We start from the raw sequence: 25306 nt of genomic DNA, 5'->3' as shown, positions 1-25306 counted from the left end.
GCCTGCTGCTGAGCCCCATCGTTCTCGTGAGCAGGACATTATTTTCAGTCCTGCTGGGCAGCTCTTTAATATTTCTTTTGTGATGATCAGTGTCCAAGATGAGCTGTCAGGCGCTTAAGAAGTGAAGACGGTCCTCAAGATTTCACTGTGCATGGCTTCCAATACAGGTTCAATATCCCTAATCCAAAAATCCAGATTCCAGAATGCTCCAGAATCCGAACGTTTTTGAGCACCAACATGAGGCTCAAAAAAAAAAAAAAAAAAAAAAACTCATGGTGCAGTTCAAATTACGGATTTTCCAATCAGGGCGGCTGAATCTGTAAATCCAGTACAGTATCCCGAAATCCAAATATTTCTAGTCCCAGGCATTTCAGATAAGGGTTACTCAACCTGATTTAAGTATAACAGAATTGTTCATTTTTATTATTGGGTGGTCAAGGCCAGAAAGGGGTTGATTTCACTTCTGGGAGTCAGGGTGGAAGGAAGCAGTAAATTTAGCGAACTTCTAAGAAGTACCAACTTTTTTTTTCTTCCAGTATATTCTTCTTTTTGGGTGATTTTCTTTTTTTTAATGGAAAATGGACCATGAGGTTGCCTGTGGTGGTTATTGCAAAGAAAAATACATTGTCCCTTTAACTTCCTCTTTTTCTTTTTAATTGCAGGACATTTTGGCGCAAGTCTTACAGATTTTATTAAAGTCGAAGTTACTGGTAGGTTTGTGCACTTTTTATCTTATGCTAGAAGAAAGGCTTTTCTTGAGATTATATAGTAACAGTTGTTTTCTTACAGGTCTTGGAAGATGAAAATGCAAATGTTGATGAAGTGGAATTGAAGCCAGATACCTTAATAAAATTATATCTTGGTTATAAAAAGTAAGAAAAATCTAATAAATAGATGGCCCTAGACCATAGACATGTCCCCCGGGAGCCCTAGCACAGATCTCAGTATTGTTATGAACCGAGGGAGACCGAGGACTCAGTATGAAGCGACAGGCACTAGGCTGGGAGTGTGAGGTAGGCCTTCGATTCATTCAGCAAGCCTGATGTTTCTCCAACTCTGAGCTGCTGGGGTTTTTTTATTTATTTATTTGGCAAATAAGTCTCCTTAAATGGCTCATCAGGGAAGTTTGGACCTTTATGTCCAAGTGGCTTGATTTTATTTCACTTGACAAAATTTGGGAGAGCAGATTAAGGACCTGGATTTTCTGTAATGCGGATGTCCCTGTTAGTGGCCAAGTAGGAAACTACGCTGTGATCGGACTCTACCCAGTGCTGGGTAGAGGGGTTTTCACATAGAGCTCACAGAAATCAACACTCCCCTCTGTCTGGGGAAGCAGGGCACTTCTTAAAGGTTGACAAACAGAAAGCAGTCTTCATTGCCTACCTTTTAACATAATAGTGATCGGTTTCCTCAATTTTCTTGATAGTAAGAAATTAAGGGTTAACATCAATGTGCCAATGAAAACCGAACAGAAGCAGGAACAAGAAACCACACACAAAAATATCGAGGAAGACCGCAAACTACTGATTCAGGTGACTTCCTGTATGCCTGTGCCGGGTGTGCGGTCCCTCCCGCGGGGACGGCTCGCAAGGACGGGCCGTGGGGGAGCGGGGGGTGACTCAGGAGTGACTGCCAGATGAATGGCTCTGTGATGGCAGAAGGTGGCAAGGCCGAGAGCCAGGGCCTTGTTATCTGAATTAGTCCTTTATGTCACCAGGCAAAACAGGGCAGTCCTCTTGCTCTACATGTTGGAAAGCAAACATGGTGGCAGGCCCAGCTGAAATGAGGGGAAGGAGAGTTCTTCAGTGGGGAGGATGGGCAGCTGCCGCGGCCTTGAAGACTTAATTTTGTCTCCTTTTTTTAATGCTTTATGGTTGAGTTAAATTATTGAGGTAACATTGCTCAAAAGACCAAAACGTTGTAATGTTTGCCACGTGAGAGTTGAAACATAGGCAAGTAGAATTGGTTCCCTCTCCCGTCTCACCTGCAGGACGCTTGTTGCCTGTTAGGAAATGGTGATCCTGTGCGTAGCATTGCAGCCTCTGTGCGGCTTGCCCTCTACTGTCAATACTAAGTTGTTACAGCTCTAAATGCACCTCTTTTTCCTTATCTGGTTGCATAGGCGGCCATCGTGAGAATCATGAAGATGAGGAAGGTTCTGAAACACCAGCAGTTACTTGGCGAGGTCCTCACTCAGCTGTCCTCCAGGTTCAAACCTCGGGTCCCTGTGATCAAGGTACAGGACTTACATAGCAGTCACAGTCCTTCCTTAATTTAGAAGATAAAGGATGTAGCAAAAAGTGGATTGATTGCTGTAGCATGAAGAAGAAGGGAGCTGGCTTCTTTGTATGTAGTAGATTTCTATAAAAGAAAGTCAGCTTCAGTGTAACGCTGTTGAAACACACATACAAAGAAGTGCACAGATGATGAAGTGGCAGCTTGATGACTTTCACAGTCAATACACTGTGTCACCGGCACCCAGGTAAGAATTAAAACATGACCAGCACCCCGGAAGCCCACCCATCCCAGCTCATACCTGTGGTGCCACAGAAAATCACTGTCATGTCTTCTGACACCATAAGGCAGTTCTGCCTGCTTATGCATGATACGTAGACAGATTCTAGAGCACACGCTCCCGTGCCTGGCAAGAGTGTTCTCAGCAGTAGCTTTGGGAGATTCGTTGCTTTGCGGTATCGAGAGGCACTGGATCGTTTTTGTTACTCTTGTGGGTGTGCTGTTACGGGAACACACCTTCCTTTATGTAGCCTACTGTTCATTGACATTTTGCTTATTTCTGATTGGGTTTCTTTAAAATGTAACTAAGCAGGACTTTCCTTTTCCGAAACCACTTGGGTAAGGCACAGCCAGCGGGGAGCCTCAGGGGTGGCATTGACAGGTGACTCCCCCAACAGGCAGGAGGCCCAGTGTCCCTCCTGGGTTACATTTGGCACAGGTGCCAGTTCGTTCATGGCTGTTGAGGGAGTTCTCCACGGTCCCGTTGCCTGTTCATGGCCTCTTCTTGTGAGACTGAGTCCTGCCTCAGAGGCAAGCAGACTTTGGTGGTAGAAAGGGAGACTGGCCCATGCGGCTCCCAAAGCACCCGACTCCAGTTCCTAGGGTGGGTGCAGGAGGGACTTGGAGTCCCCCTCAGCAAGTGTCAAGGAAATGGAAATGAAAGGAACTCCATGCACAACGACTTAGCTGCCCAGGAAGTGAAACTATGCTAAGAGATCTGGGGCGGGGGTGGGGGGCACTGCTCCCCACTGAGCTCCGAATGGGGGAGATGTGTGGTGGGGGCAGCCTCTGTTCTGATGATAATTTGTGTTTTTCTTCTCTTTCACTACCTCTTCCTTTTTAAAAATAACACCCAGAAATGCATTGACATTCTAATTGAGAAAGAATATTTGGAGCGAGTTGATGGTGAAAAGGACACCTACAGTTACTTGGCTTAACCCTTCTGGAAGGGTCTGACTGTGTGACCCGCGGCAAATAGTTCATGTTGGAAAGAATGAAAACAACTCAAGTTCGTAGCAGCCAGCCTGCCGCCACTGGACCTCCCTTTTTACAGCTGAGACCAAGGCTCCCATCAGCTGGTCTCGGATTTACATCGGAACTGCTCAGGATTGATACATTTCAAGTCTGTAAATACGGACACCAACGCCATTTACCCTAATTTAAGAACAGCGGGGACTGACCCTCCATGCCGAGGGCTGCATGCTACCGCATCTGCGTCAATACATGGGCTACCCGATTCGCAGCTGTCGCCTTGGCAGCACTCGTCACGCTGGCAGCACTGTGAGAGCAAGTGTGAACGGACCCACATGTCACCTGCTATGAGAACCATTTGTATAGTGTGCTTCATTTTTTAATGTGTGAAAATAAAGAAAATGAAAGGATTTCTGTACAAGTCGCATTTGGTTTTGTTTTAAGTTTTACTAATTTCTATATGTAAATAAAAGATATAATGATTGTGCAAATTTATATTCCTAGTGTCTTCCTGTAGTTTAAAAGGGCTGTATTCTTTGGATTGAAAATGTTTTAAGATCTTAAAATGTTAAGCCCTGGTGTAATCCTTTAAAAAAAAAATCTTGCTTATTTTTGTGACTTCTGTGGTGACTTGAATGCACCGTGTCACTGTATTCAGTGAGAGTCGCTGACCACACGTTGGTTCACTTTGACACTTGTAAGGACTAAATGAGTTACCCTGACAGCCTATGTGTGAAATAGTATCCTCCTTTTTGCAGGTGGGGAAACTGAGGCCAGATGAGGGACGATGCCTCTAGTGAGTAGAGGTAGGACGGAAAGTGAGTGGCCAGGCTCCATGGTCCCTGGTCGCCACCAGCCTCTCCTGCCTGAGCTTGGGTCGGCGTGGAGAGCACAGGCACGGGACACGGCAGAGCCTGCTCGTCCACGCTTCTGTTCCGGTCGTGGGCTCCGGACACGGCAGAGCCTGCTCGTCCACGCTTCTGTTCCGGTCGTGGGCTCCGGACACGGCAGAGCCTGCTCGTCCACGCTTCTGTTCCGGTCGTGGGCTCGGACACGGCAGAGCCTGCTCGTCCACGCTTCTGTTCCGGTCGTGGGCTCCGGACACGGCAGAGCCTGCTCGTCCACGCTTCTGTTCCGGTCGTGGGCTCCGGACACGGCAGAGCCTGCTCGTCCACGCTTCTGTTCCGGTCGTGGGCACGGGACACGGCAGAGCCTGCTCGTCCACGCTTCTGTTCCAGTCGTGGGCTCCGGACACAGCAGAGCCTGCTCGTCCACGCTTCTGTTCTGGTTGCAGCAGGTGGTTATGAGTAGCTGACAGACCAAAACATGGCTTTGACTGGTGAAGCTCCCTGGACTCAACCTTGTGCCAGCACTACGTCAGGGAGCCAAGGTTCTCTTGCTTTTCAGGCACATGCTGGCAAATTGGACCATGTTCTTGGCTGTTAGAAGAGTTATTCCATTTTGGGAGGCCGAGGCAGGCAGATCACCCGAGGTCGGAAGTTCGAGACCAGCCTGACCAACATGGAGAAACCCCCCTCTCTACTAAAAATACAAAAATTAGCCGGGCATGGTGGTGTGCGCCTGTAGTCCCAGCCACTCGGGAGGCTGAGGCAGGAGAATGGTGTGAACCCAGGAGGCGGAGGTGGTGGTGAGCTAGGATCGTGCCACTGCACTCCAGCCTGGGCAACAAGAGCGAAACTCTGTCTCAAAGAAAAAGGAGTTACTCCTCCCTGAGAATGGAATGTTTGCCCCAGTGTGTCCTCAGGAGAGGAGGTCCTGGGCCATGGGGATGCACACCCCACCCCTCCTCCCGGCACGGATGTAACCACATCCTGGGAGCAGTCCTACATGTCGCCTGCCTGCGCCTCAGTGTAGCTTCTTCCTTCTGTCTCATTTGCCGGGTCAGTCACTTCCCAGCCAGGGTCGGGGATGCTGCTTTGCTCCCAGTAGCTTTGTTTTCCTCATAGAAGCTTCAGGTACCTCATAGGTTTTGTAAGTGATAAATCTCGAACATCCTTAGTATACCATACCTGTGCCCGAGTGCAAGTTAGCCAGGTGGAGGAAAGGCATAGCTAACTAAGTACAAGTTCCTCGGGTTTCTCAGGACAGTCAGACACCTGACGGGTTAGTTAAAAAAGTTACCTAGGGGCTGGGCACGGTGGCTTATGCCTGTAATCCCAGCAATTTGGGAGGCTGAGGTGGGTGGATCACAATGTCAGGAGTTCAGGACCAGCCTGGCCAACATGGTGAAACCCCGTCTTTACTAAAAATACAAACAGTTACCCGGGCGTGGTGGCGGGCGCCTGTAATCCCAGCTACTCGGGAGGCTGAAGCAGGAGAATCGCTTGAATCCAGGAGGTGGAGGTTGCAGTGAGCTGAGATCGCACCACTGCACTCCACCCTTGGGCGACAGGGCGAGACTCTGTCTCAAAACAATATATATGTATTACGGAGGGCCAGGCACAAGATAGCTCATGGCTGTAAGCCCAGCACTTGGAGAGAGCTCAGCCCTGTGCAACATAGGGAGCCTCCATCTCGACAAAAATTAACCAGGCTTGGTGGCGCACATTTGTGGTCTCAACCGCTCAGGAGGCTGAGGCAGGAGGATCGCTTGAGCCCAGGAGGCTGAGACTACAGAGAGCCAAGAACACTGCACTCCAGCCTGGAAAACAAAGCAACGCTGTCACAAAAAAGTCACACAGGTTAAAAAGTAAAATGGTAATCAACTGAGCACTTAATGGTTTCCACGCTTTTTTTTTTTTTTAGCATATCCCCTTTTTCAAACAATCTAGTTAAGAGTCCCAGTAAGAAGCCAGGCAGGAAGCAGCTGGTGTTCCGAACTCCACCCCTCCCCTCCACGGGACAGCCCGGAAACTGCCACCGTCACGCGCACTGGGAGTGAAGCTCACCTCTTTCTTTTCCTCAAACCAGTCCATTGTTCTGCCTGTGAGAAAAGCGTGCTGCAAAGGACCACCACAGATCTGCCTTAAGAGCTGTGTATTTCAGTCCTGTGAATGATAGGAGATACTGTCATGAGTTTGCTGGTCTCTTCAGTCCCTCCGGGATCAAGCAGGCACTTGGGTAAGTACCTTGGTCCCGTGGAAATTCCTCACAGTAAGTGAAGGTGAGCTGAGAGAGGGGTGAGTCGGGAGTTCACCCCACACCTTCAGATTCCCGGCCTTTACCTGCTCCCCTTCACACTGGCTAAGTGTACCGTGTTGACTGGTGTGAAAGAAAGGCAATTCAAGACCTGTGTTTAGGTCCAAATGTCCCTTATGTGTAGGTTGACTCCTTTTTTCTTGGTAAGACATGGAAAGGGAGACATTCTCTGAGGAATTTCTTTTTCAGGACAACTTAGTCGCTTACAAGTAGAGAGTCCCAGGCTTCTGGAAACCCCCTGGTGTTCAGTCCCTACATGTGGGCAGCATGGTTAGAACCCAGGAGGAAGGTCACATTCCTCCCAGTTCTCAAGCCCTCTTCTCGGACAAAATACTTGTGTGTGCACAATTGGCTTTTTGTTACTAACTGTAATTGTGAAAATTGTGGCCAGGCACATTGGCTCACGCCTGTAATCCCAGCACTTTGGGAGGCCAGGCAGGCGGATCACTTGAGGTCAGGACTTCGAGACCAGCCTGGTCAACGTGGTGAAACCCCGTCTCTACTACAAATACAAAAATTAGCCAGTTGTGGTAGTGCACGCTTGTAGTCCCAGCCACTTGGGAGGCTGAGGCAGGGGGATCGCTTGAACCTCAGAGGCAGAGGTTGCAGTGAGCTGAGATCCGGCCACTACACTCCAGCCTGGTGACAGAGCAAGACTCCGTCTCAAAAAAAGAAAAATTGTTTACAAAGAACCACCAAGCGCAGTATCACTGAACGAATCTAGCCCCAGAGTGCTCACATGGTCACTCTTACCCTTTTTTGAAGTATAGGGGAGCCTCTCTCTAGACCAAAAACCCGGGGCTGTTATTTGCTGCCAAATCCTAGTGGGGGTCTCCACAGCGTGGTTGTTACCCACTGAGACCAAGGCTGATTATCTTGGAATCATGGCCAAAGAGGTTGGAAACAATATCACAGCACAAAGGTTTAATCTACTGACAACTCACTCATTTTATAAGATCAGTATTTTACCCCCTGGGTTGTAGAAACATTCATTGTGGTTTAATCAGAGCTGGGCTGTGTACTAAGACCAGATGCACAGGCTAAGTATGTACTGCTGCAGCCTCAGGGAACAAGGGAGGACCTTGATCTCAGCGCCTGCCTGGAAGGGTCAGTCTCCTGGTTAGGCATGGGGTATAGACTCAGACTACTGGCCAGGCACGCCACAAGTCAGGAATCTGAAGATTGGCCCCAGCTCGTGGGTAAGAAACAGTGATTCCAGGACCAACAGGTGCTGTAATGTAGTGTTATCTTTACTGACAGCATTTTAAGATGCTGCTCCTTGATGAATGTTGGTACCTAATTTTCCTTTGACATTTAGAATTGCCACCCCAGCTGGAAAACACGCTCGCTGGCCTTCAGCTATTCGAATTGAATCCCCCTTCTAATGAAGACACTTCTTGTTTGTAGGAATCAGTCACTTGGCTGCCCACGTTCATTTTTTATACCCTCATCGCTCATCTGTCCAGTTCATGACCCTGTCCAGGGCCCAGCCCCAACAATGTCCTTGCTGCAACAGGTGAGTGTGGACCACTTCTAATACCAGGTATCCATGTGTAGCCCTCACTGGAATTGTTTACATCAAGGGACTGAGCAGATAGGCAATTATTTCAACTCGTTCCATTAATAATTATTTAACAGAATATGGTTTTCAAAATGTTTACATTTGGATCCAGTCTTGATGAGCTATCTACAAGCTTAAATGTATGGGTTTACATTTGATTTGACTTTGGTAGAGTTGAACACCTTGGGCAGAACTGGAAGTGAGGACCCGGCATGGAGACAGTGAAGACTGGAGATGGGATGAACCAGACAATAATGAAAACCTAGCACAGCTTCTAGGTGCCTCTAACCCACAGAAGTTAGTCTGTGGGTGAGGTGCTGCCTATTGTATATGTCAACACGTAAAAAAGATCAGCACTGTATTAAGTAGCTGATGAGCTTAAAAAAAGGGGGGGGGGGGAGCCACACTGGGCGGAGCAGCTCACACCTGTAATCCCAGCACTTTGGGAGGCCCAGGTGGGTGTATCACTAGGGGGAGTTCAAGACCAGCCTGGCCAACATGGCGAAACCCCACCTCTACCAAAAGCACAAAAATTAAACGTGGCCTGTGCCTACAATCCCAGGTATTTGGGAGGCTGAGGCAGGAGAATCGCTTGAACCTGGGAGGCAGAGGTTGCAGTGAGCCAAGATTGCACCACTGTACTCCAGGCTGAGTAGTAATAAGAGCAAAATACCCTGCCTTTAAAAAAAAAAAAAAAAAAAAAAATCACAAAAAACTCAATGTTTTAAGACAGTTAAGGAATTTGTGCCGGGCTGTATGCAACCGGCCGCCCACAGGCCAGACAGGCCTCATAGGTTATATCAAATGGGTTATGACGCCAAGCATTTCTGTTCAGAAATCTGTGTTCATGGAGTCACTGAAGAGGCATTTACAGAAGCGCATTTCAAGTCATGGTACAAAAAGCTTGCTGTGCATTGAGAATACATCAGACAGGGCTCAAAAACTGCTGCTTTTCCATCATGCCCCTTTGTCTTTCCTATGCATTTGGGGCTCTGGTACATTGAGCTCACTGGAGGCCTCAAGGATCCATTTCCCAGCTGTTCCTCTGAGGATGGGTTGAGGCCTGTGGCTGGAATGAGCCATGTCAACAGGTACTTTTGGGCCCAAGTAATCTTTGGGGTCTCATGAACAGGCCTACATGCGATGACGAGCAATGGGCTCCATTCACCTGTGCCTAAGCAGGGCCATTGAGCCATCTAGAGAATGACCTAACCCAAATAATGAAGTAACTGCCTCAGGGACCTGCTGATGCCAAGAGTGGAACATGAGGGCATCATGGGCAACAAGCTCTTAAGTGGATGGTACCATTTTCTGGGTGAGAGTGGAGATAGTTATTTAGACGTAAAATAGATCAGCACTGTCATTAACAAACCATGGGACAAGGCTGAGGGAGGGTCTCCTCAATCCCAAATCAAGTGGCAAATTAACTTTAGGACTCAAGTTGCTGCGCCTGTGCACTGATGTGACGGAGACCTGATCTCGCAAATGTTGTGGAACTGGAAAGCAAGAGGAGTCGATTTAATTAGGTTTCACATTAATACTATCACATTGTAAATAAAATCTAACTGTAGAAAAGGCAACTGCCAAGTAACTGAGTGTGGTCTGGTCTGCAGCGGTTGTGAGGGTTCCCATGATGCCGCTGGTGAATGTACTGGGGGAGGGTGCAGAGAAATTCCCTCAAATTCTGAGACCAACCACATCGTAAGGCATGCAAGGCACATGATGTTTCCTTGACGCTTAAGAGTTTGTGATTTTTACCTCTTCTTTGAGAAGATATAAAACTAGTTTGGTTATACCTGTCAGTAGGTAGGTAAGGAATCCCAACTTACATTGTATTTCTAAAGAACTCTATCTAGACTAACGGCGTTTAGAACTAGGTGAGGTCTTAAAAATAACCTAAGTAAGTCTACTCTGTCAGTTTATATATGGGGAACTGACTTGGAGGTTAAATCACTTTCTCCAGGTTGCACAGCTGACTGGAACGTACCCACCCACCCTGGTCTTGTCTATAAAAGCAAGCCCTTGACTGGGTCAGCCCTCAGGATGCACAGCAGTTCTTCATATCTGAATGTCTTCCACATAGAAACAGGAAGTATTAGTTAAAATCAAGATTCATACAAAGACAACTAAAAAACCCAAGGAGGTAAATGTAAAGTTTTTTGTTGGGCAGTACTAAAAGCAGTTATTGACATGTTATGAGAGATGACTCAACAAGGACAAGTTCAAGTATTCTTTATTCAAAGTTGAAAAATGTACCATACTGCATTATTGCAAAAATTCACTGGTACAAAACACTTTGCAGCTGGTGAGAAGGCAATAAAAAGTTGATTTTTAAACTCATTACTATAAATTATTCTTACAGTACTTTGCAAATTCAGAATTTCAAACTGCATTTTCTTTTTCTAAATTGCCCACAGTACTCGAGGTTCCTGAAGCTAAGGCAGCTGTTTCAGAGAGGAGGGGGAGGAGGTAGCAGATGTCAAGGGATTTCCATTTCTCTTTCGATGCCGACATACTTCAGGGCATCAGCCTGGCTGTATCTGAAACAACAGGAAGAAGCAGATGTCCGCTGGATGACCACCCATCCAACATGTGCTGAGACTTAACACAACAAAGCCTGCTGAAGACAGTGGGTGCATTAAAATGTCTTTAAAGAGAAGAAAAAACCATCCAATTATACAGCTGCCTGCATAAGGGCACATTCATAGAAGGCAATGCGTAGGTCTGCATTGCTGGCCATCTCATTGAGACGCTGCCAAGTTCTGAACTGAACGAACCTGTCTACAAGCATTCCCAGAGCTTGCCCAGCCTCCCCTATGCCTCTGAAGCAAGTGGCCCCAGGAAAGCTGGTCCACATCATGATGTTTAGGCCCGACGGTGGAAAGGCAAAATAGAACCATGGTCTGGAAAAAACGACGACCATAGCAAAGAGGGCCAAAGGGCAGCCTGCCAGTTGCTCCCCTAGGTGAAGAAAGAACTGGAGTGCAGTAGACACCCAGAAATAGTGGGTGGGACCACCAGGCCATCCCAAGGAAACTGGATGGCTTTGCCTCCAACCCCAGCTCCACCCCACACTTCATTCAGAGCCGGCCTGGAAAGAAGGCAGCGGCCCTCGGTAAAGTGGGCCTTTCACTCAGACCCTGTCTGCATCACTGAGAGCTCTCGGCTATGCAACTGCCATTAAAGGCCAGCCTGAATATGCAAGAACTCAGTACTCAAAGACAGCTTCTGGACGGGATGTACATGCGACCACAGGAGTTCATTAACTAGACAGTCATCTGACTGCACCTAAATCTCTATTCAATGGGTGACTTAAATGTATCCCACAGAGCTTGACTGTGTCAACTGGCAGCCTAATGCCTAACCACACAGATACCATCGGTGGCCCACATGTCCCAGGTATCCCCACAGGGTGACCAGATAGTGATTTGCCAACAGCACCTTTTAAAATGGTAATGATACGTGTAATAAGTATTATAGCAAACAATAAATTAAGTAGATCTAATCAGTAAAGATATACATAGTATACTGTCAAGTAAAACCATGTTGCAGAAAAATCTGTAGGACAGTGTGATCACACTTATCTGGAAAAACGCTCCACAGGCAAGCATGCAGCATGCGGCATGATATGAGAAGGTCTAGGACTCACCCAGCTGTCAACAGCAGGGTGAGAAACGGGGCTTTCTGCATGGATTTTATTCTATTTTTAAAATAAGCATGACTTGTATAATAAATAAATGGATCATGAATACATAACAGGAAAGTGTAACCTAATTCCCCACTAATGCTCAAGGCAAAGTGACCCGTCAAAAGAACTCACCCCCACCCCTCAGCACATCTAGCAAAGAACTAAAAAAAAATCCTTCGTCCAGCGTTCACAATCCAGTAGGAAAAGCCCTTAGAGATCATGCTAGAAATGTACTTTACCAACCTGTAATCAAAAAACAGCTCTTCACCAGTCTGGATGGCTCTCTTGGCAAAAATACCTATCCTGTGATCGCCGTTAACCATCATAACTGGAAAGAGACACACTGGTGTCAGTGAGCATGAAGACAGGCCACGGGAGGTTAACTGACTTGTTCACATAACAAACAACTATCCCAGAAGTATTCAAGTCCATCATCACAGGATTAAAAAGGGAGTTCCAATTCTGACGTCAAAGATACCTACCTTTTGCATAGCAGTTTGGATTTACCGAATGATTTGCAAAACGAATTTTGTTACCCTTGCGGGTTGCATCCACCACAAAATCTAAAAAGAAGAAAATAAGTCCAGTGAATAATTTCAGTTATAAGTAAATCAAGTTATTATGATTCTGTAAATGCAACCGGTTATAGTTCTTCAGGGTTTGCCTGCAAAAGCAAATAAATCATTCAAGCAACTTCGTTCAGTAAGAAATGACATTTGGAAGAACACACTATTGTTCCAGGTTAAAATTAATCACCTATAATTCAAGATGGTTATCTGACACAAAAGCTATTAATTATCAACTATAAACATACATTACTAAGCAAAATAAAAAAAAAAAGAATCTGACAAATTCTTCTGAACATCAAGAATAGGCATTTTCACATTTAAAATTAGTTTTTTTATAATGTCTATAAAGCGTTCTTAGAAAAAATCTATTCTACTCGTTCCAACTAAGAGTTTCTCTGAATATCTTACATGTTAAGCCAACCTCCATTTTCACATAATCCCACCAGAAATATCCCCACAGACTTACATTCCACCCCAGAACATCAGCTATGAAAGCAGCTGCCTTTCCTCCCAGTCCTTTGAGAATATCCAGGGGAGTCTGGAAGATGCTTTCAAATGCAGTGCTCCTCCCCTCCTTCCCAGCTCAGAGGCACCGACTGGAGGAGGTGTGCTGAGCTGCCTGAACACAAGCGGTGAGGCAGCAAGAGCACAACGTCCCCATCACAGCCAGACGCTGGTACAGCGCCACTCACAGATGGCCAGGGCTTCAGAGAGGCGGTTTCCTGCACACCTAGTCCATCTGCTCCCTGAGGAATTCCTTGCTCCAGTTCCTTTCAAGCAAGCAAGCAGCCCCCCATGCCTCTAAGGAGATCCTCCTTCCGGTCACCTCACTGACCTCTACCCTCGTTTCTGAACACTTGGCAGGCAGAAGGCTGCCACATGCAACTCAGAGGAACTCACTGCCTCCCAGCTCAGACACGTACCATTGTTCAAGTTGAACAGAAAGCTGCACATGTATTTATCATATACTTTCCCTCTTCTGTCAGCTTCATCTTGAGAAATAATCTAAAAAGAAAGACACAAGAGAAAATTCTTTTGGATAAAGGTGATCAAGTCTGACAGAACATGCAAAAGCACACACAGTGAATACTGGACCTTCGGAAGAAAACAAAAAGGGTCACTACAGCCAAGTTCTCTTTCCCATTCAGTCTGCACACTGATAAATCTAAGAATAACTGTAGATTAAGGACCCCAACTCAGAAATATTTCCACATCCTGAAGTAATTAGCCTTGGAGAAAGTGAGGAACCAAAGTCTTTTCGCTGAGCTTAAAAAAAAAAAAAAAAAAAAAAAACACAAACACAAACACAGAAGCTGGCCGCAGTGGCTGACGCCTGTAATCCCAGCACTTTGGGAGGCTGAGGCAGGCAGATCACCTGAGGTCGGCAGTTCAGAACCAGCCTGACCAACATGGAGAAACTCCATCTCTACTAAAAACACAAAATTAGCTGAGCGTGGTGGCGCATGCCTATAATCCCAGCTACTCGGGAGGCTGAGGCAGGAGAATCGCTTGAACCTGGGAGGCGGAGGTTGCAGGGAGCCAAGATCGCACCATTGCACTCCATCCTGGGCAACAAGAGCGAAACTCCATCTCAAAAAACAAATTAAAAAAAAATTTGGGTGTGTTGGTTCCAAATTGAAGCTAGCCCTATGATTTTTCGGTAACTCAACAATTTAAAAGGTGAGTAACTAATGACACTGTTGTTTCTACGTCCTTATCAACTAGGTTGTGGATTAAGCTGGACACTCTATGGTAAAGCTCTTGTTCTCCCTGTTGTCCATAGATGAGAAAAGCTAAATGTGGCTAGAACCAAGCAATCCTGTTTTGTTTTGTTTTCCTCTGAGACAGGGTCTCACTTTGTTGCCCAGGCTGGAGTGCAGTGGCACAAATATGGTCTGCAGCCTCAACCTCCCAGGCTCAAGTGATCTTCCTCTCTCAGCTCCCAAGTAGCTCTCATGCACCACCATGCCCGGCTAATTTTTGCATTTTTTTGTAGCAATGGGGTCTCGCCATGTTGCCCATGCTGGTCTCCCAACTCCTGAGCTCAAGCAATCCACGTGCCTCAGCCTCCCAAAGTGCTGGGATTGCAGGAGTCAGCCACCGCGCCCAGCCCAATCAAGTTACTAAGCATGCAAATCCACAAACATGCAGAAGTCCAGGCTTAAAAGGCAGTTTATGGCAATTCATTCCCAATCAAACCCACAGACATACCTAATAAAATCAATCTAAAATAAAGGAAAGTTAGTATATACAATGCCACCTGAATATAGGTAATCAGTGCCTTACCTCTCCACAGTATTCTGAGATGAATTCATTTTTCTGCACAGGATCTTTGATAAAAATCCCCCAGCCTGCCACATCAGATGGTGCCAGCAATAGATGCTAGAGAATAAAACACAATCACAATCAAAAAAGGAGGGTGAAGATGGACTGGGGACAAATTAGACTACAGAATGAAAACAAAAGCTATCACTGTAAATCCTCAGACCTGTTCTAGGGCAGTAATGGAGCACACAGCTTCAGTCAATGTGAAAGCTGCTGAGAATGGCTATGAACATGATGTTTTTCTTACACAGCAGATAAGAATCTCTGTCTTACAGAAAACACTTTGGTGGTGTTGGTCCTCTGCAATGACCATCATTCAGCAAGGTGCTCTAGGCCTGCTGCACTTTTGGCTTCCCTGTTTCTTCAGCCCTTGATTTCCTCGAGTAATTTACTTTCAACCTGAATTTAAGGACACCACCAAATCACTCTTCTTCTCCATACCTTTCCCTCTACTTCCCCCAAGTGATTTCTATTAACAGTTATTCCATTTTCAGCCTCAGGACACCCCTGATTCTTTACTGGTGCTGGTTCCCTCTGAAGCTCATGGCAACTTGGCTTTGGATTTGTTCTTCCACCCCACCTCCTCAGGATAACACAAGAAACTATCGGGAGGGATTACCATGATCTTGTCAGTCCAGTAGTCTATTTTCAGCAGAAATGCCGGATGGTCATTGCTGTAAATTACGTATTTAGAGATGTGTTCCCAAACATATGCCAATTTTTCATCATGGCTCATTATTATGCTTTCATCCAAAATTTTCTTGTGACCTTTATAAAGGCTTCCCTGATCACCTACGCTTCCAATCTATTCCTGTTCTGGACCATCTTACCACCCACCTGTCAGGTGAACTTCCCAAATATCCTTCTGATCAGAAATTAAACAGCTAACTACTGCTGTGCAAATGAAACCCAACTGGTAAAAAGTATCTACATAGTTTAACATTTTTCAGAGTTAAAAAATGTCTTATAAAGACATGTCAGTATGAATAGAATTACCCACTTTCTGAACAAAGTCAGGAAGGAGTACAATGGTAAGCTGTTTGGGGGAGAAATTGAGATTTTTAGGTCTGAGCGGGTATGCCATCGGAAATTGAACCAGCGTCACTGTGATCCAGTGACCTAAATGGACATATAACTGCCTAGAGTAAAATGATCTAAATGTCTAATAGAAAAGAAGAAACTCACAGCTAAAAACAAAAACCCACCACCCTGCACAGCTCTCTGCCATAGACACAGACTTCGGTTCAAAGACATAAGGAAACAAAAGCAAGAAAGCGTCAGTGGTTTGCCTGGAGCACAACTTCTGGTAGAAGGGGCTTGCTGGTAAGAAGTGTGATCCCAATTATAAATAAATGGTCCGACAACAAAGATATGTGTACTCTACACCACACACACACACACACACACACACACACAGCATAAGCGCAGGTAATGGGAGCCTGGAGGATTTTATCTCCTGCTCCTTTACAAGTCTTGTGACTTTGGGTTTCCTTACCCGTAAAATGGGGTTAACACTTATTCCTCACTCACAGGGTTAGGAGGATCAATGAACACATCCACTAAAGCACTTAGAACAGTGCCTACTATTTTTACATGCTTAATAAATGTCAGCTATTATTATAAAAAGAACTGAAGAAAGACTTTATCTGCCTTTATAAAAAAAAAAAAAAATGATACCAAATTCTCCAAACACATGCTGCTGGAGTTTCTTTCGCTCAGTCATTACTTCCTGGCTCAGAGAGTTAAACCGCCTGCATACAATTCCCCACACTAAAAATACAGAATTCCTAGCTGGATTTTTTTCAAGGTTTTTGTTTGTTTCTTTGTTTTGTTTTGTTTTGTTTTTTGAGACAGAGTTTTGCTCTGTCGCCCAGGCTGGAGTGCAGTGGCTCGATCTCTGTTCACTGCAAGCTCCGCCTCCTGGGTTCACGCCATTCTCCTGCCTCAGCCTCCCGAGTAGCTAGGACTACAGGCGCCCGCCACCTCGCCCGGCTAGTTTTTTCGTATTTTTAGTAGAAACAGGCTTTCACCGTGTTAGCCAGGATGGTCTCAATCTCCTGACCTCGTGATCAGCCCACCTCGGCCTTCCAAAGTGCTGGGATTACAGGCATGAGTCACTGCGCCCGACCTCAAGGTTATTAAACAAACAGGAAGTAAGTCTATAAAAACCTGCCATGGGAAATTTCATCTTTTACTCTACATAATAAGGAATCTATACTCTTTGATGAGAATGAGTCTATATTTTGATAGAAATCACCATTTATTTGCATTAAGGATACTAGATAAACGACTAGTTTTATTAACTAAAAGAGAAATTCAAATAATCTATTAAACAGCTAGAAAAAATACATCTTATTCCAAATCTGATACCATGAATGGCTACTTCTCAGAATTTGCTGGTTTCTCCTATTATCAGAGTACGGTGCTCTATAGAAAACTGAAGAGACTGCCCAAGGGTGCACTACCCAGCAAAAATTATCAACACTTTCTCATCAGTTGCACCTTTCAAGGATCACTTTTACTTTTTGCCCCAGCTAAATCATCTAAGACAATCCTGACATTTGCATCACTAAATAGCTAACTACTAACAATCTTCCAGAAGCGACTGTTACTCACCTTTTTGGAGCCCCGCTGAATACTGCAGTTCTTGCAGGACACATTTTTACTGTCCCAATGGTCAGCGGCTCCACAAGTAAGACAGAGGTCAGGGTCACACTCGCGGACAGCCAGGTAGCAGGGGCACTGCTTGGTGTTGCACTGTGCTTTGCAGCGGCATCCCGGAAAGCGGTTTTGACCTTCAGAGAGAGGTTTGGAGGTTCTTCACTCATAACCACCATCACCATCATCACCATATGCAAAAACTTGCAGAAAGATACGTGGCAAGGGGTGTACTGAGCATCTGACTGACTCTCAACCCTCACAACCACCTTATTGCCCTACTGTATAGACAAGGAAGTGGAAGTATTAACAGCGAAGTTAAAGCTGTTTGTACTGAAAAAGACCACCGAGTTGTTTTTCCATTTTTCATTTGTTAAACAGTGTATATATTTAAAGTAAGTGTGAATAAAGTAAGTGTGAAGAAACAATATCCATGGTCCTTGACCATTCTCATAGCCCCTAGTTCTAAACACTCCCTTAGTACTCAAGCTTCATGTGCAGTCTCATTAAACAATTATAAAAATCCACTATGTTTATGCTACATTCCTTTATTCTGAAGACTAAAACCCTCCTAACTGACAATTTCTGGTGTCCAAAAATTATCTGGGTAGCTCCTTCTAGATTCCTCTTACAATCTGTGCCGACTTTAATACAACTTAATTTAAATGATCAAAGAAGAAAAAAATAAAATTCAGGTTCCTTTAATACAACTTTGCCTGCCTCACACACATAAGACACACAACACCCAGGTGACTGACCAGCCAGTGGCACAGGGCCAGGTACGGGGCTCAATAAATACTTGTCAAATCCATGAGTTTCGTCAAGTAAACAAGGGAGTGCTCCTGTGTTCTTATTTTTGATTTTTTAAATTGCTAACCAAAGGCCTATTTAGTTCTCATGCAATTGCATCAAAGCAACAAATACTTACACTCTGAACTACATTGACAAAACTTTTCACAAAAATTTTGTGCTATCACACAAGGGCACGAACTGTCACAAGGCTGCCGTGGATGATCACAGGGTTGATAGTTGTAAACATGGTTAGAGGAGCCGTCTGAGTAAAGATAACATCATGCAGGCCAATGAATCCAGGGAGATGGAAAGGATCATACACAATTAACACGAGTACATTCTTCCCTACTGCCTGTGGAGTGGAGCTGGCCTGCCTTTACTGAATGCATAACGTTACACATATTCCGGTTTCCAAAACGATGGCAAAAATACTCTCCCACCCCCAGGTGCTTGTGAGTTCCATCTAGATACAGTGTGGCTACATCAAAGTCCCATCCCAAAGCACTTCTCCTTCAACTAACTCGGACTCATACCTTCCAGTCAGCCTCCACTTTACAGAAGAGAATTGACTGGGGATTCATCAATAGACATTCTCCATTCGAATTGGTTTAATGTAGAGAAGGCAATTACATTAGAATAACCCGAGCTCTAATCCAGTTACTATTCTAAAACAAATGAAAACAAAGCAGACATTGTTAAGCTAATAATGAGGGGAATGGAAAGATGCTAACCCTTTTTCAGCTGTATCTTTCTGCAGTGTGCAGCCCACAACCTGCAAAAACACAGAGAAAATGAAACCAAACTTCTGCGGGACGCTACAAATCCAACAGAGAGCTGCTTAACTGGAACTATCCGTGCCATGAATACAGCAGTGCGTTAAAGCCAAGAGTCCTGCCCTGCCCAGTGTATATCTGCCATCAGTTTGAAGCAACTCAAACAGCTTGATGGCTCAGGCTGCCCCAGGTGTGGCAAGACGTCATTTCCTGTGTTCATCCATGACTCCTGGTCAGAACTCCTGAGCTCCCAATGCTGCACAAAGCAGCTGGTGTGTCTGCCTGTTGATTTATTCTGATGTGGATGACACTGATCACTTCCTCTAATTTCAGGCATCACAAACCAATCAAGTGAACTACATGGTCAGAAATAATTCAACCAAAATTTCAGAAGCATCTCCTAAAGCCTAAATTCCTATGGGAAAAAAAAAAAAACTTGATTTTTAAAAAATTCTCAATTGGGTTGGCCCTACACTTATTTTTGTTAAAGTAACAAAATGTTAAAGTAACAAAATGTAACATGAGCCTGTACACAATTTTTGAAGCATAATCTAACTGCACCCTTACGTTTCTCATTTTTAAACATGTGAGGTGGAAGTATGGGGAGATTAGGGCAGATAGTCCATTCATAAATTTTTCTGGCTCTACATTTACAAATCAAATCAACCTGAAAACATTTGCTAAGGTGACAGTAACATTCACAACAGGCTTATATTATAGTAGGGTACCCATTAGGAGTATCAGAATGCAATACCACACAACTTAGAAATTCAAGCTCCTGGAATAAAACTGGGCCAGAGCTCACATCAGAAACACAGAACATTTCATGATGTTAAAGTAATTGTTTATATAGCCTTTACTGCAAAAGTTACTAAATATGTTTTTCTTAACCCAAATTCCGTCTGCTAACTATAATTTTTATGACTCTTAACATACCAAATATACTGAAGGCTGCTGTATTCTTATAGAAAAATACTAGCAATTCCCAGTGAAAATAAGATTCCATAGTTCTGTTTTTGATGGCATTTAAGATTTTTTTTAAGTAGACTAAGTAGAAACCAACAACGGTCCTTAGGAAGGGCCTTGCCTGCAGTGTCTATCTGTGTTGACTTCTCTAAGCAGCTTCATGGCAGACTCACCGGTGTTTCCTCTTCTTTTTCCTTGGAGGAGTGTCCACATCCTCAGCAGGAGCCGGAGCTATGATGCTAGATTCTTTGACTCTAAACTCATACACCTGACAAGAGGCACAGTCACAGAGCCATGAGGACAGTCTTATTTAGGCAAACCATTCTTACACTCATGCATACCAGAAAAATGTCTGTCTCTTCTGTGACACTGCTAGATGCTGGGGATATAACAGACATCGCTGTCCCTACCCTCACACTGGGGGTAGCTGTAATTATATTCTGGTCAAGAACTGTGATGCTAAATTTAAATTCTTACAGCTTTTAAAATCTACTGCTATCTAACCTTAAAAGTCTACAGTGGGGAAATTCTGTAACATACCTGGAGAATAATTTTCATTCAATTCCCTCTTGGGAAGAAAAAAAATTATTTTTAGGAGATGAATAGGAGCTTAGTAAGAACCAAGAATTTTCTTTGTTTGGACAATGAGTACATTTTTATCTCTATATTTGAAGCTCTTTTAACAACATTTTTATTGGATATCTTACCTGTCTACATGTTTTGGTCCCAATTAACCTAGCAATGGCACAGAAATTGTCATAGTAAGTGCCAATGAGGACTCTAAACATTGAGGCTTCAGCACCACTCCACTCCACATTCTCAGGAGGTTCAATATTTGGCTTCATCTTTATTGGTGTTTGACACCGAGAATTTGCTTCTACAAAACCAAATGTAAGCACTGGTCAAGAAATGATTGGAAATAATATTAAGAAGTAAAATTCAGGGTGTGCTTAAGAAAAAAGCAAAAAGATAAGGACAACTAAAATCCAATCGGTAAAACACTAACTCAGCAGTAGTTCACATTTTCTAACAAAACTATTCATAAAACATCAAGAATATTAAACCAAATGATCCAAATTTCATCATTCCCTACCTGAGAAAGATCGAAAAAAGAAAATGGCACAAAGAATGAGAATAAACTGCATCATCAACTTTCAAACAAACAAGTAGGGCAAACACCACAAGTCAGGGTAGGGGTGGAGGCAGGAAACACAAGCAACACAGCTACACATTCTTGAGATAATGCTGGTCTTAAGACTCTAGTCTTTATACTGAAACTAACCAACTAAGAAAATTATTCAATGCATTACACATCCTTAATCCTCACAATATGAACTTTCACAGAAGAGTAAATCCCAGTTATTAGACATGTCTTACCAGAGGAGCTCGAAGTTTCGTCTTTCTTCTCTTCTTCTTCTTTATCATTGTTCTCTCCCCCCGTTTCAGTCCCTGCTTCCCTATCACTGTCTGTATCCTTTGATTCCAGCACATTAATGGTGGGGGTGCTGGGCCTGCTACTGTTATTGGGAAGCCGTCCTCTTCTGCGGCCTCCTGGGCGTTTTGGTGGGGTCTTTATCCGCTCAGCAGTGAGAGCAGCAGCGAACTCCTTTGCTCCCTCCTACGAAATGAAAAATGTCAACATGAGGGCAAAGTTCTAAAACTCATTTTGATGGAAGAGAAAAAAAATACTATATAAGCCAGGTTAGTCAAAACATTTATCACATTATCCATTTATCACAAATAATCATTTGCATGTCTAATATACTTGTTTTTGATATGCTTTTGATAGTCTGAAAATTTCAGAAAGAGAAATATGGGTTCTATATATTCCTAGAATGGTACAAAAATCAGGCAAGACAGTTCTATATTGTGAATTTGTAAAATATATTAACTGGTTATAATTAAGTTAAAATATAAGAAGATAAAGTATGAAATATACTTCATGTAATAAAGGTAATTATCTCTATGGACATAGTCTATTTAAAAGTGAATCTTTACAAAAGAATCATATACCTACTGTGCACAGTCAGACTACCTACGCAGAGTTTAAGATAATGCATACCTCTTTGTGTTAATATTTAAAGTATACAAGAACACAAAACACAAACATGCTTGACTTTGTCACTTCCTGTCTTACTATTAAAACATCCAACATTTTTTTTTTTCCTGTGAAGGATACACAGCCACAGGAAGACATGAAAAGAACTTCAGAATAAGACTCTGAGGGTTACATCTTGCATTATGAAGTACAATAATCCAGTCTCAAAGTATAAAACAATGGTAAGAGCATGGTTTAGAGAGACCACAGAAACATTTTAGATGAGCCAAACAAAATTCTGCCTTGTAAAGAATATTATAAAACAAGTGCTCAAGAATTCCATTTTTTTTAGTGGAAATAGAAGGGAGAAGTTTGATAGCAGCCAACAGTTTTATACTTCATTCTACAAAAACCAAATTGCTTAAAAATAGGATACCTTCTGCAGGTGCCATTCAATGAATCTTCTGTCCAAAATCCAACAGGCAATATATACCCATTTAGTTCCTAGGTAGGAGTGGCTTGGTTCAAAGAGGGGAAATGGTAAAAATAAGAGAGTACCCGTAAAAAACAACTTTTCTACCTCATATTTTCCTAACCCCTTACCTTTTCTCCATCATTTAAAGAAAAAAAAAAATTCTGCGGAACCTATCAGATAGCTGAAATGACAGTGCATCTAAAACTCAAGCAGAGGGATATGGCTATGAGAGGGGCTTAGGATCTACTGCATATGGTTACTGCATGCCTGCTTTCTAAGTGGACTATCTGTGCCTCACAACTCTCATAGACTTTGTGGAAGGCATAGGAGTCCTTGATCCTAAAGGCCTTGAAATGTTGCTGAAGAGATAACACAGATTTTAAAAAGAATAATACCACATTAATGAAAGACTAAAATGTGCAGTACATGAGCTATGGAAGAAACAGCACGGGTGAGAAAGCTCTGTCTATCATATGGCCCATAACAGCACGGGTGCAGACAACATTAACGCTGACTTGATCACCTCCACCAAAGTGCAAAATTAAGTCCTCTCAAGTACCCTCTGCAATAATAAGGCACTAAGTCTTACCAAATGCTGGTAACACTGTGGTCCACAAGGTTTGTTGTCTAGAGCTGTTTCTGTGTTCTTCCGCTTATAAGTGTTGGGTGTTGCATGAAAAGCTGCAAAATAAATGAAACAAAGAATCTAATATAACTATAAAATACTTTTTCACTTTTCCAGTTCCACTGGAAAAGTCAATTAATGGATTATAATCTTGCTAATATATGGTTTACATTACTTTATATAACTTTCCTTCAAGCTCTTACTGAACGATCACAAAGTATTCTCCATTCCTCCTCCTCAAACCATTAAGCAGGAAGGAAAAACAGTAAATTCTGGAATGATTCATAATTTCTCATTTTTCTCCTTGCAAGTAACACTGATGCACATAACTATGGTTATAAACATTTACTTAAATTGAATCTTACTATCTCTGTTTAAGCAGCTGATATTCCCACTACAATTACATCAGATTTCCTATTTTTAATTATGACATACAGTTTCTTGATTTCTAAAGAAAGGTCAGCAATCAGCTTGTCACCAGTTGTAAAAACTCGTTTTTAATGATAAAGAGGACAACCCCAGATTACTAACATTCAATTCCTGTGAATCATACCCAAAACACCATATCCAAGAACCTGGTGAGAGCTTACAGTGTCTTGCTACAGAACATTATGATGTCAAAAAACAGATTTTAGATACACCGTTTGAAACCTAAAATTCCAAAATAAACCTAAGAGAAAGATTCAAATGCGGATACACCGCCACGTGAGAACAGTGTGAGCGCTGACAGCAGTGCAGACTTCAGAGAATTTCTTGCAAAACTTGCTTCCTCATATACAAAAGGGAAATGCTGGAAACGGACTATTCAAAATTACACAAAATGAAAATTAATCTGGAGAAAAACAAGTGATATTCTCACAAAACAAATCATCTTTTGTATATCTGTAAAAAGCCATAAAGACTGATGAGAAAAGGAAGGAGGAAAAAAGGGGCAAAGTTGTGTTTTTAAAGAAGAAAAATTCGCCGGGCGCGGTGGCTCAAGCCTGTAATCCCAGCACTTTGGGAGGCCAAGACGGGCGGATCACGAGGTCAGGAGATCGAGACCATCCTGGCTAACACGGTGAAACCCCGTCTCTATGAAAAAATACGGAAAAAAAAACCCTAGTCGGGTGAGGTGGCGGGCGCCTGTAGATCCAGCTACTTGGGAGCCTGAGGCAGGAGAATGGCGTAAACCCAGGAGGCGGAGCTTGCAGTGAGCTGAGATCCGGCCACTGCGCTCCAGCCTGGGCAGCGAGACTCCTTCTCCCAAAAAAAAAAAAAAAAAAAAAAGAAGAAGAAGAAGAAGAAAAATTCAAGGCTTAGATTCTGTTGCAGTGTGTGAGCAATTAGGCTCCAGAAAGCCTAACACCCAATACTAATCTGGTGCTGGATTACGTTCGCCTAGGCACCCTAATACAACTATTTTTCTCTTTATGAGTTAATCTAACATTGTAGCTTGTTCTCTGAAGAAAAAAAATACATAATTTAAAATATGTAAACCACTTCTTTAAAAAAAAGTGACAATGAAATACATAGAAAACAAGAATATTAACAAAAATAAAACCACCATTAGAGAACACATAAACTTTAACCTGGATGTAAAGAATAATTTTCTAAAACTCATCCAGAAGACACAGAACATTTATCTCTATCTACCAGCACTACTAATTTTTAAACTGTACTGAAAATACAAGCTGAAGTAGGTAGAAAAGACAGTTACAGCTCTTTTACAATTTGTCTTGCAGGCTTTCCAGTTTTTTTTTTTTTTTTTTTTAAATCAGAAAGCCTCCCTGCTCCCCGCCCCACCAAAAAATAAATAAATAAAGTATGTAGAAAAGAGAAAGAAGCTTCGGTTATAAAGACTGGAAAGAAGGCAAAACCATTAATAACTACAGACAGTGTAATTACACAGCTGGAAAACTCCTAAGAATGTACTGAGAAACTGATAAACACGAAGACAATGCAGTAAGGTAGCAAGGTACAAAACAGAAGACAAAATGTGGAAAAAGCCCAACAGCAATAAGTTTAATACCTAGAAATACTCGACAAAAAATGTACAAGAGTTATATAAAGAAAACTTGGGAGGTAATTAAAGGACACAAAAAGAGAGGTGATGGTATGGTTAGTGAGACTTAACCCTTATATTTTAAAAAGAAGTTAGGTAATGTATAAATTTAATGGGATTCCAATAAACATACCACTAATTTTTTAA

At 43.3% G+C, this 25306-nt stretch overlaps 2 protein-coding genes and 1 pseudogene across 19 annotated transcripts in view; 2 read left to right on the top strand and 1 right to left on the bottom strand.

Annotated features, from left to right (window-relative positions):
- Window positions 1-3977, top strand: part of CUL1 (cullin 1) — a 103391-nt gene extending 99414 nt beyond the window's left edge. For all 4 annotated transcript variants that reach the window (XM_033194487.1, XM_033194490.1, XM_033194486.1 and 1 more), the window contains exons 18-22: window positions 663-710; window positions 790-872; window positions 1427-1532; window positions 2123-2236; window positions 3372-3977. In XM_033194487.1, the coding sequence (XP_033050378.1) occupies window positions 663-710; window positions 790-872; window positions 1427-1532; window positions 2123-2236; window positions 3372-3452 (432 nt within the window). In that variant the 3' untranslated portion in view covers window positions 3453-3977. The remainder of the gene's footprint in view (window positions 1-662; window positions 711-789; window positions 873-1426; window positions 1533-2122; window positions 2237-3371) is intronic.
- Window positions 3978-10422: 6445 nt separating this feature from the next.
- The window catches only part of EZH2 (enhancer of zeste 2 polycomb repressive complex 2 subunit), a 74571-nt gene continuing 59687 nt past the window's right edge, over window positions 10423-25306 (bottom strand). For 11 of the 15 annotated variants that reach the window (XM_033192398.1, XM_033192390.1, XM_033192392.1 and 8 more), the window contains 12 exons: window positions 23080-23171; window positions 21355-21595; window positions 20685-20854; window positions 20151-20245; window positions 18970-19010; window positions 18375-18500; window positions 17405-17583; window positions 14750-14845; window positions 13387-13468; window positions 12377-12457; window positions 12138-12222; window positions 10423-10746 (listed from right to left, as the gene is read on the bottom strand). In XM_033192398.1, coding sequence (XP_033048289.1) covers window positions 10686-10746; window positions 12138-12222; window positions 12377-12457; window positions 13387-13468; window positions 14750-14845; window positions 17405-17583; window positions 18375-18500; window positions 18970-19010; window positions 20151-20245; window positions 20685-20854; window positions 21355-21595; window positions 23080-23171 — 1349 coding nt within the window. In that variant the 3' untranslated portion in view covers window positions 10423-10685. The remainder of the gene's footprint in view (window positions 10747-12137; window positions 12223-12376; window positions 12458-13386; window positions 13469-14749; window positions 14846-17404; window positions 17584-18374; window positions 18501-18969; window positions 19011-20150; window positions 20246-20684; window positions 20855-21354; window positions 21596-23079; window positions 23172-25306) is intronic. The other 4 variants (XM_033192399.1, XM_033192400.1, XM_033192401.1 and 1 more) reach the window with 1 other exon arrangement.
- Window positions 24806-24884, top strand: LOC117073847 (annotated as a pseudogene).

The sequence above is a fragment of the Trachypithecus francoisi genome, unplaced genomic scaffold, assembly GCF_009764315.1.
Source record: "Trachypithecus francoisi isolate TF-2019V2 unplaced genomic scaffold, Tfra_2.0 Lachesis_group4, whole genome shotgun sequence".
NCBI classification, from domain to species: Eukaryota; Metazoa; Chordata; class Mammalia; order Primates; family Cercopithecidae; genus Trachypithecus; species Trachypithecus francoisi.
The sequence above is the reverse complement of the archived record's forward strand: the minus strand, read 5'-3'. Positions and strand labels throughout refer to the sequence as shown.